The 17,147-nt window shown below is 39.7% G+C and overlaps 1 protein-coding gene across 1 annotated transcript in view; it reads left to right on the top strand.

Annotated features, from left to right (window-relative positions):
* The first annotated feature begins 60 nt into the window (after window positions 1–60).
* LOC103903972 (transducin-like enhancer protein 4) overlaps window positions 61–17,147 on the top strand; it is a 100,103-nt gene continuing 83,016 nt past the window's right edge. Inside the window, exons 1-3 of the mRNA XM_009285292.1 lie at window positions 61–203; window positions 798–861; window positions 2,259–2,303. Coding sequence (XP_009283567.1) covers window positions 61–203; window positions 798–861; window positions 2,259–2,303 — 252 coding nt within the window. The remainder of the gene's footprint in view (window positions 204–797; window positions 862–2,258; window positions 2,304–17,147) is intronic.

Here is a 17,147-nt window from a genome sequence, read left to right as displayed (position 1 = left end):
GGGTGGGGGTTGGTGGAAAAATATGTGGCCGGCTGGGCTCGTCCTCTGCTTTTCTTCAAAATGCCGCTCAGGACACGCATCTTGTCTTGGCTCGGCCCCCTCGCGCCTTTCATTGACATGTCAAGTGCTGATAACCTGGAAGTGAGGCGGCGAGCTATTTCATTATCCTTAGGTGGAAGAGTGCTGTGTCCTCAAAGTGACAAGTGACTTCTGGTACGATTGTTTAGCGGGCTTCTGAAAACAAACAAAAAAAGCAGCGGAGGTGTTCGTGTTTACCACGGTAGTCCTTAAATTACTTGCGGTATTTTCCTTGCAGTTCTGTCATCGGTAACAGAAAAACAAAACAAAAATCAGCAACTTCATGCTCCTTGAAGTGGTGATATGTGTTTGATTCCTCTGTGGGTTGAGTGAAAGCAAGATGTGTTTCTAAAACTCATTTAAATAAAAACTCCAAAACCCAAATTATGGATTTGTAAGTGGCTTCTCAAGCTTAAGTGTTATAGGTATGAACCCCTGTGTGCTTCTGCTGTGAACCAGCGTTGGGGTTTTTTTCGTCTGAGGAAAATATTCTCCTGCGTACTCTATGCAGTTTGCTTAGGAGATGAGGATGTTGCACAATATGTCTCGAAAGAGGGAAAACTACAAACCCCACCCTGAACTCCCAAGCAAGAGCTGGAATGCACAGTTCTATTTGTGTGTTGGAGAAGTGCTTGAAAAGGGGAGTAACCTGTGCTCAGGAGAATGTCAGTTTTGTGTTATGAAGTACCCATGCTTTTTCCTTTTTGTGTCTCGAACAGTTTAAAGCTAGAATGTGAAAAACTGGCCAGTGAGAAGACAGAGATGCAGCGACATTATGTCATGGTAAGCAAGCTGCATAACAAATTCAAAATGTCTATTAGCTTGGTATACTGAGACCGAAATACATTCGGATTGCTGGAGGCGAACAGAAAGATTGTAGTAGCGCTGCTGTTGTTGAGGTTGCATCAGTGCTTCCGTTATAAATCCGTAGTTTCAGGGGTTTATAACTTGTTGGCAGCAGTTAGTTTCCGTGCAAAACCTGCTTTTTAACCTTTTAAGCGATTGGGGATATTTCTTCCGAATGCTAGCAGATTACTTGTCAGCCCTTTAAAGCCGTGTACAACTTTCCTAGCGTACCTGGGGATGATGTTTTCACTTTTGCTGACTTCTCCCAATGATCATATCTCCGTAAAACGGTTAGGGATAATATTTTTTTCTATGATGGGAGTAAGCCAAAAATGTACATGTACGCATACAAACCTGAAGCCTACTTCCTAGAAGAACTGTTGCACCTGGGCAGCCGGTTCATTGTTTCACTAAATTCAGAATGGTAGGGATCTCGGCTGTGAAGGGGATTTCCTCAATGGTTGTGGTCTGCCTGGTTAAATAATGTGCATAGGAAGACATCTCTAAATACATAATTGCGTGATGGATCATGGTAACTCCAGAGGAGCTCTTGCTATGTGCTCTCTTGTACATCTATGACGGATTAGCCGTTTTCCATCTGTACGTGACAAATAACACCCTTGTATTTACAAAAAGAGTAAATAACCTTGAAAAATCTTAACCAAGAGCACAAGCAAATGTTAAGGCTTGCAGTTGTCTTTTTCATGCCTGATACAACTAAGTCTTGGAGATTGTTTGGTACTAACATTACACACTGAACTGAGTTCGCCGCAATCCTCAGGCACCACAGGACATACTTAGATTATGTATCTGCTTTGGCTCTGAATTTCCATGCTCTTTCATTTTTTGCATCCCTGCAATTTAACTGCGGGTTTTTTGTGTTTTTAATTTAAAATATTGAATAACCGGTCTGTTAGACATTGCTGATTTATATGTGTCTGGCTTCAAGCACTTTGGGCGGGTTTTTTGGCATCTTTTATGTGTGCTAGGGAATAAAATCTTGAGCGTTTTCTGTGTGGCTTTTTTTCTGCTTCTAATCTTTAACTCTGGTTGTGATTACTTTTCATGATTTTTTTTGTTGCCTGTTTTTTTCCTTGTTTTATGGCTGTTCTTTGTAAATTTGACATGAAGCAATGTAGATAAAGAAAAAAACAAAAAAAGCAAAAAAAAAAAAGGTTCCTGTGAAATGCTTTTTCGAATTCCAGGAGCTCTTCAAGGCCAATAAACGTTTTTAGGTCTGTATGTCTTTGTACAGATGATGTTTGAGTCAAAGTGAATTTTGGAATGGTTTTCACAATTGCAAGGTCTAATAGAGTCATCTTCTTCTTTCTTAGTATTACGAGATGTCCTATGGGCTGAATATAGAGATGCATAAACAGGTAGGTAGATAATTTGTTTTGTGTAAGAATGCTCTGTGTAATTTCTCCCATCAGTCTTAAAACAGATCTGTATTCTGTGTGACTTGCTTTAATTGCATACTTGAGTGCATTGGAAATTTTTTTGTACTTAACCTGGCCCTGAAACTTCCATCTTGTGTATGGTGTATGGGCTTTGCGTAGGTTACGGTCTTGGCTACCGGTTGTGCATTATTCGGTTGACTTTCCATATGCAGTCTCCTCATGTGCAAGTGGTCCTGTACTGCACGGGGAGGGTGTATGTGAGTAGGGATGGGTATGTGGGTTGTACCTTCAGATCTGTCTGACCTCGAACCTTTGGGGTTTACATTTTGGGATGATAGCTACATCACGAATGCATATTAGGTGTCGAGGGATTTGTATTTGCAAGTGGAAAAGACTGTTCTCTTCGGTTAACCTGGACTGATTTAAGCTGGAGCTACAAAAGCAATTGATGCACAGCCATGTTTCTGTTTCCCTCAGGCTGCTTACTCGGACCTTTGTCCAAAACCAGTGTCTTAGCATCTCAAACACGAAAGAGTAAATGAGCTTTCTGCGAGGATGATAGCATGCTTGTTTTTGTGCCTTGAAATCTAGCACTTAGGCCAAGATTAGCAGGAGATTAGTCAGAAGGAGCATGGTAGTGTAAATCGGAGTTTCTTATTCGGTAATGTGTGGTTTTAACCTTCTCTAGGGGAGAATGAATTAAACATCTGACCTCTTTTCCAGTGAGAGAACTTTTTATGTGGTGGAGTTTAATACTGACAACTCATTTTAGCAAACGGTTGAGCAATTCGCCAGCATTGCTGGGGAGTGTAAACTGCAGAAACAAAGAAATGGTTGGATGGGAGAAGAAGGACTATCTGAAAGTTGGTTTGTACGCGTTTCTGTTCAGAGTTAGGGATTTGGAACTTCTCTGGGTTGTGGAAATAGGATTTCTTTATCTTGTTGAGAGCAGACATACAAGTGAAATGTTTTTTCATGTTATTTGTTATTCATTGTATTTTGTATTCCATTAGCATCCCAATGCCACAGTACTGATTAGGGCCATTTGCACTAGATGGCATACAAATCTGAAGACGGTGGGATTTCCTGCCTCAGAGCATTTTGCGTCCGCAGCTCCAAACTTATGGGACCTTGTACGTACATGTTATTTTACAGACATATACCTAGACCTGTTGAATTTAGATGTTCTCCTCACAGGTACCGTGAAGACTCAACAGGTGCATTTAATGAATGGTTGAGAGGAAAAGGCTGTGATTGCAGCTGATCAGATTGTACGTACGTGGTGACTCTGGACCCAATTCAGGTCACGGGTGCTGGTGGAAAAACTGGTCACTGACTCTTGGAGGTGTTGGGTCTGTTCTCAAATGAATAGCCAGATTGTTTCAGGTGCCATTTAAAAAACCAGAAAAAACAAAACAAAAACCCAAAACAAAAAAAACCCCAATCAGTAAAGCAGTAGATATGGAAACAATTCACAAAGACTAGAGTCCTTATAGGCCACCTACGTAGCAAATTCTTATAGGAGTTTGAAAGCAAGCATCGCAGTCAAACTTGTTCATATTTCTAGGTACCCAGTTTTTACAGCAGTTAGTTATATGTAGACTTACACTGACTGCGTAAAATTCTGTGGGACAAAATCAGCTTGCAAGTGCAGTGTGTAATTAAACTGTATTAAGTAGGGGGGAAAAAACCCACATTGAAAGCCCTTTTAATTTCTAAATGCTTTACTTCAGAAATTGTATACAGTTATGGTGATGGAGTTGTCAGTGATATTCTGGAGAAATTAAATACTTAGTTACACCTAAGTGTGGGGATTAAAAAAGGACTAGGTTTTAATTACACACCTTTTTCCATTAGTGTTCAGTCTGTTCAAATTATTAGTTTAAGTATCATACTCTCATGCAAAACACTTAAATATTTTGTCAGATGTTGGTTCAAATTAGCTGCGGCTAAGAAACTTGTTTGCTATCATTTAAATCTGATATATCAATTTCATATCTCTCATGTCTCCCTTCTATTGCCCCAGCGTGTTTTTTTTTTTTTTTTTTCCTTTCTCCTTTTGCTCCAGCAACTGCAAAATACTTCCCATCTTGCTTTATGATCACAGCACTAGGGTCCAATTTGGTATATTATATAGATAGCGTCGATTGCTTCATTTGAACTATAAAAAATCCTGAGGGCAGTTTATCACATTATGAAATACAGACAGCCCTGCAAACCACCTACTTATTATATTTTCTTTCTTTTTTTCACTTTAGCACAGAGGCATATCTGTCTTTATTTGTTTTTCTGGGCAGACAGCCTTGGTTCCTCTCAGGTTCTTTTCCAGATGTACTCGCTGGATGCCCTTGTAATGGAAAGCAGGCAATAATGCAGTGAAGTTGCCCTTCGGCGTAATTGGGCCTAGTTCTCAAGATCAGGTTAGGCTTATTCACTTATTAGATTTGCGTCTCAAAGGGTTCAAGAGCAGGACTCCCTGGAGTCCTTGGAAGTACCCTAGTAATTGGTGGCCCTGATATTGGAAACCTTTGTGTATTTTTCTGTTAAAGCTTCTGTTCTTCTTGGCTGCTCCCAGCCACAGAGTATTTATTTTTAGAGAAATTTTTCACTGGAACAGAAAATGATGGCTGTGATGGAGTCATGACTCTGTGACTTAGCAAATTGATAAAAGGATAAATGCGCAGAGAGCAGCGGTAGTGAGTGTGCCTGTGTGTCTGGGGGGGGAGAGGGGGGAAGAGCATCTCTTTTCCCACCCCTCGTGTGATGCTCATCATCAGTCATCCTGTGTTGATTTTGATAGAAGACTATTAAAGTGAAACCTATGGGGAATTTGTCATTCTGAAAGGAAAGCTAATGTAATTAGTACCAATTAAAGTACATTTAGTAAATTGGATTTAATCTTAATTAAGCCTGCATAATGTTGCCAATTTTTAACAATTATGTTTGAGAACATAATTAATTTAAATTTTGGTAACTGAGTAAATAGCATTATACTGGTAGAATTAGTCATTTGTATTTTTTTTTAAAGACAAGTGTGGGGTATATTGTGACATGTGGTGTTACAGCCTAAAATAGTAAGTTAATTTTTGATTTTCTGTTCTAGGATCAATAGAGCTTCAAAATAGACACATTCCAAAAAAAAGGCATTGAGTTGAGGGGTTTTGGGTTGCATTATGAACAGATACTTCCCTACAGTTTTAAATTTCAATATTAGCATAAATATGAATGTTTGAGTGTGGTCTGAAGATTCTTACCCATTTCTTACTAAGTTGCTTTTTTAACATTTGTTTTTAAGAGGCTCAGTGGATAGTTTATGAATGAAGAGTTGACATGCTGCTCTGTGTTTCTAATATACTGTTGCTACTTGGTGGTGGTGGTGATTTGTTTTAATTTCTGAAATTAGGCTGTTTTAATGTTATGGTAAACAGTTTATTTAAATTGCTGTAATCAAACATGCTTGCTGAAGGTTTTAATTCAGAATGGTAATTATCGCTTAAAATAAGTGTCTGTATTTGGCTACAGACAACATATTTGTGAATGGGACTGATGGAAGGCATAAATAGGATACAGCATGCACTTTTTACTTCAGTTAAGTTTTTTGGAGGTGGCAATATGTAAATTCTGAGTCACTCTTTTTGGTTAGACCTCTGTCTTTGAGCTAACTCACATGCTAGAATGTTGGGTTTCAGCATTTTTGAAAGAAAATTCAGATCTTTTAAGAAGCTGAGTATTAAAAATTAAATGAAATGACTTTTTAAGATCACAGTAAAAAAAAAAAAAAAATCAGTCCAATCCATGTAAATTTTATTACAAGACTTGGGCAACAAGCATTTGAGTGCTGCTAAAATATTAATTGGATAGAAATGAAAGGGTTCTGCTAGCTGATAGGATATCATAATCATAGCTGCAGTAGTCGATGGTAAATGATGATAAATGGCATTAGGAACCTTTTAGCAAACTGTAATAACTACGAGGAGGGAAGCAGTATGGATTTGCATTATATCTGATACCCTCTAGTACCAAGTGGATTGCCAATACTGCTTGTTTAGCATTTTCTGAGGGCAATAGGATATTGATTTCTGACTTACAAGGAACGGCTCTATTTTCACCATTGAAAAGTATTGCAGGTTGTTAAGAAGAAATTGACTTGAAGAGGCCTGACTGCTGCCCATCATGGAGCAAATAAAGCAAAACTGCCGAAGCATGGTGGAGCAGCGAGATGGGGCCCTCAGCAATTTGTTGCTATTAATTTACCATGCTCGACAGCAAATCAATCGGCATCTACTTCATCTGCTGGAGAAAATGCTGTCCAGGGCAGATAAAAGGCCCTGCGTGGTACAGGGAATAGACTGGATTGGCCAAACGGAGGCTGCAGTTAATGTGTAAGTAAGTGAAATCAAGGCCACTGTTGCCGAGAAAGCTGTTTTTAATTAGGTTGGGGCTTTATAGTGAGCTATTTAAGAAAGTAGTATGGAGAGTAAGGGGAGATTTATTGCTGACTTGAGTTAATATATGGGCTGTACGACATCCCAGCCCTGAGTTTGCTTGCTTCTTAAGCCTTAGTAAATTATTTTGGTAAAGGGGTAAAGATGGGAATCAATTTGTTTAATTTAGGGCAGAGTTTTGACCGTTTTTCATCTTCATGGCCATAAAACACATATATCACAGAGAATTGGTTTGTATATGCGCTGTGTAATGGAAAAATACTCTTTTTTTTTTTTTTTTTTGGCAATGGTCTGGGCTTGGTGTGAATGTGTGTGCATGCATGTGTGCACTTTTTTTTTTTAACACAGTCAGTAGTTGAGAGTATATTGTCTTCCGTTCGAAGAATAGCTGGAAAGCCAGCTAAAATTATACCAGTTGAATTTGTTCTCCATTATAAACAGTAGGAAAGATTTAATAGAGATATAGGCAGTGGGTAGTCAGAACTGAACTGGAAAACTTCAAAATGAGAGAGATTAGAAGTGAAATTTTGAAGGCTGCAGCTCACACAGGACTATTAAGGAGGAAGAGAAAAACAAGTGGCTTTTCCATCAAAGTCGCAAAATGTAAAAAATAGGTTGTCAAATCAGTTTGACAACTGAGGCTTGTTTGTCCCAGTTTTAGGTTATTTAGCCTCTGTGAAGCCAGCAGAAAAGCTTAGAAGCTTATGAAAAGTTAGAAAATGTATTATTCTGCTGTTAAACCAGAAACCTTTTACTTGGTAATAACTGCTACGTTCTGAAACGAGATTCTGTGCTTTCTTTTCCTCATGATACAGATGTTAGATAGCCTTTCTGTGGAGAGGTCCTGTTAATTACTGGGAAGTTTGCTGTTTCCACTTCTCCACCAGTTACTGTTGAAATAACCTCTCCCCCCACAACTGCAGAATAACATGCATGAGGACAAGAACTTCCATTTCACCCTGGTTTTGCCGTTCATAAGCAAAGGAAAGTGTTATTTTTCCCCACTTGTTTCGGCAATTCAGACAGATGCTTAAGACACAGGAAGTAGCACAAAACATGCTGAGCAAACTTTTAAATTAAGACATACGCTCTGTTTTTACTGGCAAAAGGCTGTGCTCTACAGTGCTTAAACATAAAAGCATTTTTCTGTCTTTGAAAGATGCTAATTGCCGTGATGCTGCCTCACTGACTGTGTTAGTTTATGGGCCCACTTGTAGTTACAGAGGGGCCAGTGGGGACCCTGTGGTTAGGGTTGCCTAACACCTCCCCCTATAAAAAAATTCTTGCAAACTTTTTTTTTTCCTTAATGCAAGAAACTCCATCACCTTTGCTGTTTGCATTAAGGGACATCGTTCTGGCGAGAACCCCCAGCCCCTTTTGGGCAGCGGTGGGGGAGAGGGAAGGCAGAGGGAGAGGTGATGTGTACCTCCGTCCGTCTGTCCATCCGCAGCAGGAGGCCCCCCTGCCGCTTGGCACTGCCGCTAGCTCTTTTGGTGCGCCAGCCGCTCCGCCCTGCCGCTGGCTCTTTGGGTCAGCCAGCGGGGTGGAAATACGACTCCGGCATAAGGCTCCCACTGAACAGTCAGAACTTACTACCTGCCAGGAGAGGGAAGCTTTGTCACCATTTTGTATATAATAACTTTTGCACCATTTTGTGCAGTGAGATTTGCCTTCCTTTTGGGGGCAAAAAAGGAAAAAATCATTAATTAGCAGATAGGTTTCAAAGTGAGGTATCGGAATGCTGGGATGCCCAAGCTTTACAGCATTTGTATAAGCTGATCCTGCCCCATTGTGTGTGTGCATTGTGGTGCAGTTTCCAGTTATACACTCGCTGATCTCATTACCAGTTTTCCTAGAGGATCTCTTTCAGTGCACAAAATAGACATTAGGAAAGTAGAATTAAGGCTGCAGAGGCGATTGTAAATCTGGCTTGAAAATGTTTGGCTGCTTGGCTCAGCAACTGAAATAACTTTAAACATAAGGATTCAGGCATGTGAAATAATTGCGATTGTAAGCTCCTCGAGGCAGGGATTCTGATTTCAGTTTATGTTACAAAAAATGAAGGGGGTGCTCACACAGGTCAGTCACAGTGTATACCATGGACTCAGTGCATTAAAGCCGGGAGACAGATGTGACTCTTAACACCAAGGCTGCCAAACGTTGAGAATTCAGACTTACCAAGTGCACAAAATAGACATTAGGAAAGTAGAATTAAGGCTGCAGAGGCGATTGTAAATCTGGCTTGAAAATGTTTGGCTGCTTGGCTCAGCAACTGAAATAACTTTAAACATAAGGATTCAGGCATGTGAAATAATTGCGATTGTAAGCTCCTCGAGGCAGGGATTCTGATTTCAGTTTATGTTACAAAAAATGAAGGGGGTGCTCACACAGGTCAGTCACAGTGTATACCATGGACTCAGTGCATTAAAGCCGGGAGACAGATGTGACTCTTAACACCAAGGCTGCCAAACGTTGAGAATTCAGACTTACCAATTTGGTCTTTTTTTTTTTTTTTTTTTTTAATGAGAAGATACGATGTGCTATTTGTGGACATAATAGAGAACTGTGTTTATCACAGATGTGGGCCAGTTTGTGAACAGTGCGATTGTAGTTGTTACAGAAGTCACTTCTTTTGCTGTCTGCAGATTGAGCACATCTGTTGCCACTGACTTTCAGAAAACCTATTTAGCCACAAGGCGCAGCGGGAGCAGAACAAAGATGATAATGTGAAACACAGGATGTATAAAACGATACTTGAATTAACTAACAGATGACAATACTTGACGCCAAACTTATCTATACTCAAGAAATGCTATTCGTCGAAAAAAAATGAATGTTTGAATTAAAAATTAATCTTTATTTTAAAATACAAAAATAGGAAGTAGTTTTCAGAATACCTATTTGTCTCTCTGTTTATCTGTATATTTTTACAGGTTTTGTCTTGGTTCAAGATGATACTTGTACAGTTCCACTGGTACCTTGAAGTACTTCTCTAAATTTTTTACGTTGATACTGTTTATCTTAGTGGTGGCACAAACTCTGTAGTTCAGTGTAGCAGGGAGCGATTTGGCACAATGTCAAAAGGAGGTGTCCATAACTTTTTTTTTAAATAATGTTTTTTAAATATAACTGGAATATGTCACAAATAGTAAACAGAACTCTAAATAGTGCTTTCTTGCCTGCGTGGATAGGATTTAGACATAAGGAATCATCTTTCCTAGCCCAGGACAGGTACGTAATGCTCTGGTATTGAACGCTGTGGTGTTATGGCTAAGGTGTTAAATGTGCAGATGTCAGGCAAGTCAAAGTTATAGTCTCCACGGTAAACCTGAAATGGTCTCGTTATGATTATGTATTTGCAAGGTATGCAATATTGCCAACTCCAAATGTTAAGTCATGCCAGTCCCCAGAAAATCATGAGGCTGGCTTAAAATTAATCATGAGATAAAAATAACAAATTTGGGGTTCTTTTTATTTTCTTTCTAATTTTAAGCTGTCAAACTGCACTTGCCTCATGCTTCTTAGTTTTTCATTCAGTATTCTCCCATAATCATTTTTCGCGAGTAAGGAGTGAAATGTCCCAAGATTCACGATAAAGTCAAGGGAGCTGGGTATGAGAAACAGCTGGCAACTTTTGTCATAATTTCCTATTCTCAGAAGATGTGTGAGGTTTACTCTCCTAAGAAAAAATAATACCAAATTAAAAATATATACATACTCTTTCTGGAATTGCTTGTTAAGTTTTTGTGGGTCATATATCATAGCCTGTTAAGTTTTTGTGGGTTATATATCGTAAGATGGCACAGATACGCTGCTGGCAATTCCCCTTTCTGTGTTAGAAGGTGAGGGAACACAGGACATCGTTTTGAGTGGAGGTCTTCTAACTTGGCCTCTCTCTTTTGGTCTGCTTAAATGGTTTCTCTGCAGGATCTTACACTGCCAGAGGTTTCTGACATTTGCTGGATGAGTTTCAACTTCTTCAAAGGAGAAAAGCCTTTCACTGTTATGTTTGGGATGTGGAACGTTGGCGATGAGAACGTGTGCTTTTCTTTTTCTTGTGTTTGCTTAAAAACCTCAGCAGAGCATCTCACAGTTGAGCAGAAGTCAAAATCTGTCCCCTTCATGCTATAAAGAATCTGCATGACAATAGGTCCTGCCACTAGATTTTGTTTGGCACGTGTTGTGTACTGTGCGCATGTTGTATATGATCACTGAGAGCATTTAATTTTTTAAAAAGCTGCTCTTTCCTCCAATTTAAATACAATAAACTTCTCTTGTATTTACTCTGTCTGCTTATGTGCCTGGCTTCTCTTAGTGTCTCAGTTGTTTGGAGAATTTGCAAATGCAAAAAAACCCCTCTGACCCTGTCCTGGGTAGTGGGTGATGGAGTGGCACTGTATAGAGGGCATGGTGAGGCTGCTGATAAGACATCGCCTGGGTTTCAGTTACAGGCATAGCCAGTGATGCAGGTTTACTATGGCAGAAGTGTACTTTGGAAAGCAAAGGGGCCCCTTTCCCCTTGACTTTTCCGACTTTGAACCCAAAACTGACAAATCAAAACACAGCAGGGCCAACGCGTGCTCTCTGCAAATACTTAATAAAGCATTGTGGTACTTGTAGGGAGTGACAGCAAATACTATTGAAATTTAACTGACATTTTTAAACCCAAGAACAACAGCAAATAGGTCTAGTCTGGGTCTGTTGTGTCCTCAAGGCAGAGAGCTTTCTCAAAACTCATTACAGGGTGTCCGTGGGGTTACAGCGACAGACTCAGCAGGGGATGAGGGAAGAGCAGGTAACCTGAAGCCCACTGAGCTGGCACAGTGATGTGATCCTTGGTCCCCCCTTGCAGCGCTGGGAGGAGGCTTGTGTGATGTTGCATGGACCTCAGTGTTTGGAAAGTCTGGGTTGCAGGATGTTCTTCTTGACAGTTGCTCAATGGCTGAAGCCATCATTTACCATGTTAACATGACAGCATTATTTAAAATTAATCATAAGACAAATTGGAGTGAATTTTTAGCTGGGGGTTGTGGGAGAAGGTGGCATTTTGATCACTCATTTTCCTTCTTGTGTCTCTTTGCTTCTCGGCAGGAGTGGTGGAACTTCATTTTTGCTCATTCTTTATAACGCAGATAGCTAACTGAGGGCTTCTACATTAATATATTTGGATATCCAGTCTATCTTGTAACTTCCGTTTGGTGGTCAACCAATTACTCCTATTTAGCATTTGATCCAAATTTTGCCTTTTAAAACCATGGGGAAAGTGGAGCAATCATTGAGAAAAGTTTTTATCTTGGACAACTACTTTTTCTTATTTGTAACCTTTCACAGGAATGAATAAGGAGTTTTCAGCCATGCCTCATAGCTGAAACACTTGTGGGCTTTGTTTTGAAAACACAGTGGTGTTTTCCTATTAAGCTTTCCTGTTACTAAATGCAAGGGAGACAAAATAACTGTAGTGCAGCCCAGCTAAGGGTTGGGGAAGGGGGCACACTTGGACCTGGCAATGCTTGTTCACGCATTTTCATGAAAGCCGCTTCACCGAGGGCTGTGCAGGGCCGGGTTTCTGTCAGTAGCTCCGGCAGCATCTCTGATGGGCTTCCTGTCTGCCTTGGGAGATCCTGTGTTGGGTTTGAGGTGGACAAGCCACCATCTAGCTGCTTGACAGCCAAGTAGCCAGTGGCAGCGTGGGCTCTGTGTGGTCATTTGAATCCAGCAGTTGAGCCAAGCTATGTTGTGGTTTTGGCTTTGAGAGGGATGTGGGGCTCCGCTGGATTTTTATGGTGGCTGCAGGATGAAGGCTTCAGTACTCATCCTTTGTGAAGCACCATGGGTCTGCAGAGAAAAGTCAGCATTGATACCTGTTCTGTTTCCTGCTCTGGATACCTGCAGATGCCTACCCAGGGGCTCGACTGCCTTGGATCTGGGGAGGAGGCCATTTTTAATTTAAAACGTGACAAATTAGCAGTTGTGGTTTATCTGACTCTGAGCTCGTGCTCTGCAACACTTTGAAAGTCTCGTAACATTCTGTGCCTCTGTCTCCCTCTCTGAAATGGTGATGATATTTACATGACGGGGAGTGATGTAAGATTTAATTTGTTAACATCCATTATTAGATGAGAGGCTCTAGAGAATCACAGAATATTGAATGAATACGTATTTGCTGTGGAGGGAAGAGGACTCCTTCCAAACCCCTGCCTGCTGTGTAATGAGGTCCAGCAGTGCCTTAACTGCTGTGGGATTTCCTTTGTCCTTATGCCCCAGAGGTTACCAGGAGATAACACTAAAGGTACTTGAGTTGTTCTCCTGCCTGCTACTCTGTTACTTGTATTTGGAGATAAAAGTTGGAAATAGGGGGGGGGCTGATCTTGTGATAACATTTGGAGAAGGAAAGCAAAGAAAGAAGGCCAGAGCTGGCCAAAACGCTTATGCTGGATTTTTGGTTTTAGGGAGGAGGCAGAGAACAAGGAACGATTGGAGGGAACTCGTTAATTGGTTTTCTTCTCATGTCTCCTATTTCCCTGCAGTACCATTCACTTTGTATGACAACCATCCACTTTCACAGTGCTCCCTTTGAAAGATGGCGCTGTGCTGATGTGTAGAAGAGAGTCAGCTACAACACCACTACTGTCTTCTTTCTGTAATTTTATAAAGCATGTGACTAGATACAAAGTAGGTGCCTCTTCTTAAAATATCAGTCCATAGTGTTTGAATAACACAAGAAGATTGGAAAGACTGTGCATAAAATACACCCCGTATGTTTGTGTCAGCGTGTTAACAAAGGATAGATTGTTTATTCTTATACTCAATTTAACCAGTAGGCTTTCTGTCCTAATTACAGAAAGCTGTTGCAGTTTGACCATGTTGCTTATTTACAACTTTTATCAGTACTTCTTAATTTCTGGGGACAAACTGTATGTTTTCTTTCTCAGTCTTGTCCTAATCAGCAACAACTACAACAATAACAAAATCCAGGCATTTGTGAGAGTCTCTTGCTTATTTGTTGCTATTGGTGGAAGAGACACTGACTTCTCCAAACATCAAAGGACTTTTTATGTCAGAGTTACTTGTTACGTATTTGTCTGTATGTAAATATGGAGGTGTTACTCTTGAAAAGTAAATTGCATATAAGCTCTTGGTTTATCATTCAGGAGTGACGTCCTGCTTCCTTTGCATCTCTCTGCTTCCATGTGCTTCTAGAGATGGCTGTTAAGGAAAACAAAGCTAATAATGTGTCTTTTACATGGATAACATGAGGAGAAAGACATTTTCCATGCATCTCTACAAGGCACTTAGTTCTTTTCCCCCTGACAACTTTCCCTGGTTTATCTCTACAGACTGTTGATACCAAAACATGCATCCTGTTTCACTTGTTGGCAGCATAAGAAAAAGTCTTACAATTTTGTGCCTGTGGCATCCTGGAAATTTCTGGAGAATGGTTTGTTTCTGATGTTTTTTCTAAAACCACATTTGACTGAGGATGACAATTGTTCTTGTTCTTAGGTTTGATTACGTAGATAGAGATATAAAGAACAACACCACAAGATTGTACAAGAAGAGAGCCCCCATGAGCATACATGTGGGGTAGTTTTTTTCTGAGGTTGTGGGTTTCTGCTTGAAGATGAGTTTTCAAATGTGTATACAAGATGCTTTTCTGACTAACATTAGCAGCCTTGTTATTATACGCTTTCAAAACCTACCTCTGTAGAAAGACGTAAGACTTTCTTTTGCAAATACAAACGTGCAGCTTCTTTGCATATGCAACATTTTTTTTCAAACATGCCTTCAGCCAAATGGACATATAGGCCTTGTGAATGTATGAAATGGTGATGTTTTGTCCTTTGTTTAGTTGCTCTTTACTTAGTTCTGTTTTCTGCCTGGAACTCGGGTGTGTATTTCTTCTAAAGCATTGATTTTTAACAAGTCTTTTTGTGTGGGTGAGAAGAATCCTGGGATAAACTTAGTTTACACATTTTCAAAGAAAAATGCCACTGTAAGTATGCACTGTATTAAGGTCATGAGGTTTGTTTAAGCCTGCGACAGAACCTGGAGAGCCTGAAAATCTGTAGACACAGGCAATACCTCTCCGTATTGATGTGAAGCAAAGCAGAAAGCTCCCGGGTGGATGAGATGCAGCCACCAGGGTCTGGGGCTTGGGGGGGATCCAGGTGCAAGTTTCTGGACTATGCCTGTGAGACCCCGGACAAGCCGCTTTGACCACTGGTCTGCAGCAAGAGGGGAGCGATGCTGCAGGTGCTTTTGCACCACTGGGCTGCAGGGCCAGCTGAACGAGGGCAGAAGGATGCTTACGGTATGTGGGGCGAGTTAAGCGATTCAGCCAGGAGCCAAAGAAATCCAGCATTTATGGCGGGTAACTCATAGGGAAATGTTGACGTCACGGATGTGTCTTAAATCCCTCACTTCTTGAAGGCTGAGACACCAAAGTTGGTGCTGCCAGGACATGCTGCCTTGGCTTGGTAGTCTCAGAATCACTTTTTGAAGAGTGGCACCTAAACTTTCTTTTAAAGTGTAAGCATAGCGTGGATTTTTCTTAAAGAAAAAATGAACAAAAAAGCTGGAGAAGGCAACACTCTTGGTTCGTCTTAGTTCAGCTACTTTTCTGTCTACTAGCAAGACCCACGTTTCTTCTCTCCCAGGAGAATGACTGGGATACCCAGCAGAAAGCTGTCTGGTTTGCATGAGATCCTTAATGGTTCAGTAGAGCTGAAAGAAGAGAGATGCATGCTGTGCTGTCGCCCTGGAAAGACTGGCCAGCTGGAAGGAGTTGTGCTGGGTTCCAGTTCCTGCCCCAAACCCATTTACATGTTTTAGCCCATGGTGGTTTTTCATGTACGATGATTCTTAGCAGGAACTAGAAAAGGGACTTTCCTTCTCCAGTGGAAGAATTGGGAGTATTTCCTTCCCAGAGTTCACAGAAGCCTATTAGACAGGGTGTTCTCCTAGGAGGTGGGAAGGAGAAGTAAATAAAGACTTAAAGTCATGTATATAATGTTCTGATTAAACTCCTTAACCACTAAGCTATTACATAGAATTCTGTATGTTCTCCACCCCTTTTTTTTTTTTTTTTTTTTTTTTTTTTTTTTTTTTTTTTTTTTTTTTTTTTTTTTTTTTTTTTTTTTTTTTTTTTTTTTTTTTTTTTTTTTTTTTTTTTTTTTTTTTTTTTTTTTTTTTTTTTTTTTTTTTTTTTTTTTTTTTTTTTTTTTTTTTTTTTTTTTTTTTTTTTTTTTTTTTTTTTTTTTTTTTTTTTTTTTTTTTTTTTTTTTTTTTTTTTTTTTTTTTTTTTTTTTTTTTTTTTTTTTTTTTTTTTTTTTTTTTTTTTTTTTTTTTTTTTTTTTTTTTTTTTTTTTTTTTTTTTTTTTTTTTTTTTTTTTTTTTTTTTTTTTTTTTTTTTTTTTTTTTTTTTTTTTTTTTTTTTTTTTTTTTTTTTTTTTTTTTTTTTTTTTTTTTTTTTTTTTTTTTTTTTTTTTTTTTTTTTTTTTTTTTTTTTTTTTTTTTTTTTTTTTTTTTTTTTTTTTTTTTTTTTTTTTTTTTTTTTTTTTTTTTTTTTTTTTAATATGCTGCTGCTGTATTTTATGTGGGAATAATTCTGGCAGTGGTTCTCAGCTCCCTGCGGAACATGGGTGGAGAAGCATTGAGTTGGGGGAGTTGCAGGGGGGAGGGTGTGTGCAGGGCTTAGCTGTGAGCTGGATGCCAAAGAGCTTGGTCTTGTCGAGCCAAAGACTCTTCTGAACACGTCTGGAAAGGGGACTCAGCGGGGTTAATGGGGAGCTTCAGTGCTGGAGATGGAGACTCCTATGCACTTCTGGTGACCTCAGCACTGCGTCATTCCTGAGTGGGGAGGCAAGGGGGTGAAGATTGTAGTTTGGGATTTTAATGATAAATTCTTGCGGTGCTCCAGCCTTTATATTTGATGTGCCTTTTTTTTTCAGATGCAAAGGTACATTTATGTATCTATAGGTATGGGTAGGTGCCTCCCTGTTGAATTGTTAAAAAGAAGAATTCTTGAAAATCTTCTTGGGCATCTGTCAGTTGCTGACTTTCTGCCTGAATTACATGTCTAGTCTGCTTAGGTATTTTTAAAAATCCCATTGCGTACCTTCTGGAGACTTCACCTCTGGCTTTCACTGCTTCAGTTCTCTGTCTGGGAAGTGGAAGTAATACTATTTCCTGAACCACAACCCTTAACCACAGAGGAGTTTTTGGAGAGCAATATGTTAAGAAATGGGAGGTGAGGTATTATTACATGGGAGTCACTTAGAAGTGGCTGTGTTTACCTCTCTAGATTGTAAGATGCTTGGGGCAGGGTGCTCTTTCCCAAGACAGTTTTGTCCTTGTTTTGTCTCCCATGTGAATTCTG

The sequence above is a fragment of the Aptenodytes forsteri genome, unplaced genomic scaffold, assembly GCF_000699145.1.
Source record: "Aptenodytes forsteri isolate BGI_AS27 unplaced genomic scaffold, ASM69914v1 Scaffold151, whole genome shotgun sequence".
Lineage (NCBI taxonomy): Eukaryota > Metazoa > Chordata > Aves > Sphenisciformes > Spheniscidae > Aptenodytes > Aptenodytes forsteri.
This window is presented reverse-complemented; position numbering and strand designations above follow the sequence as displayed.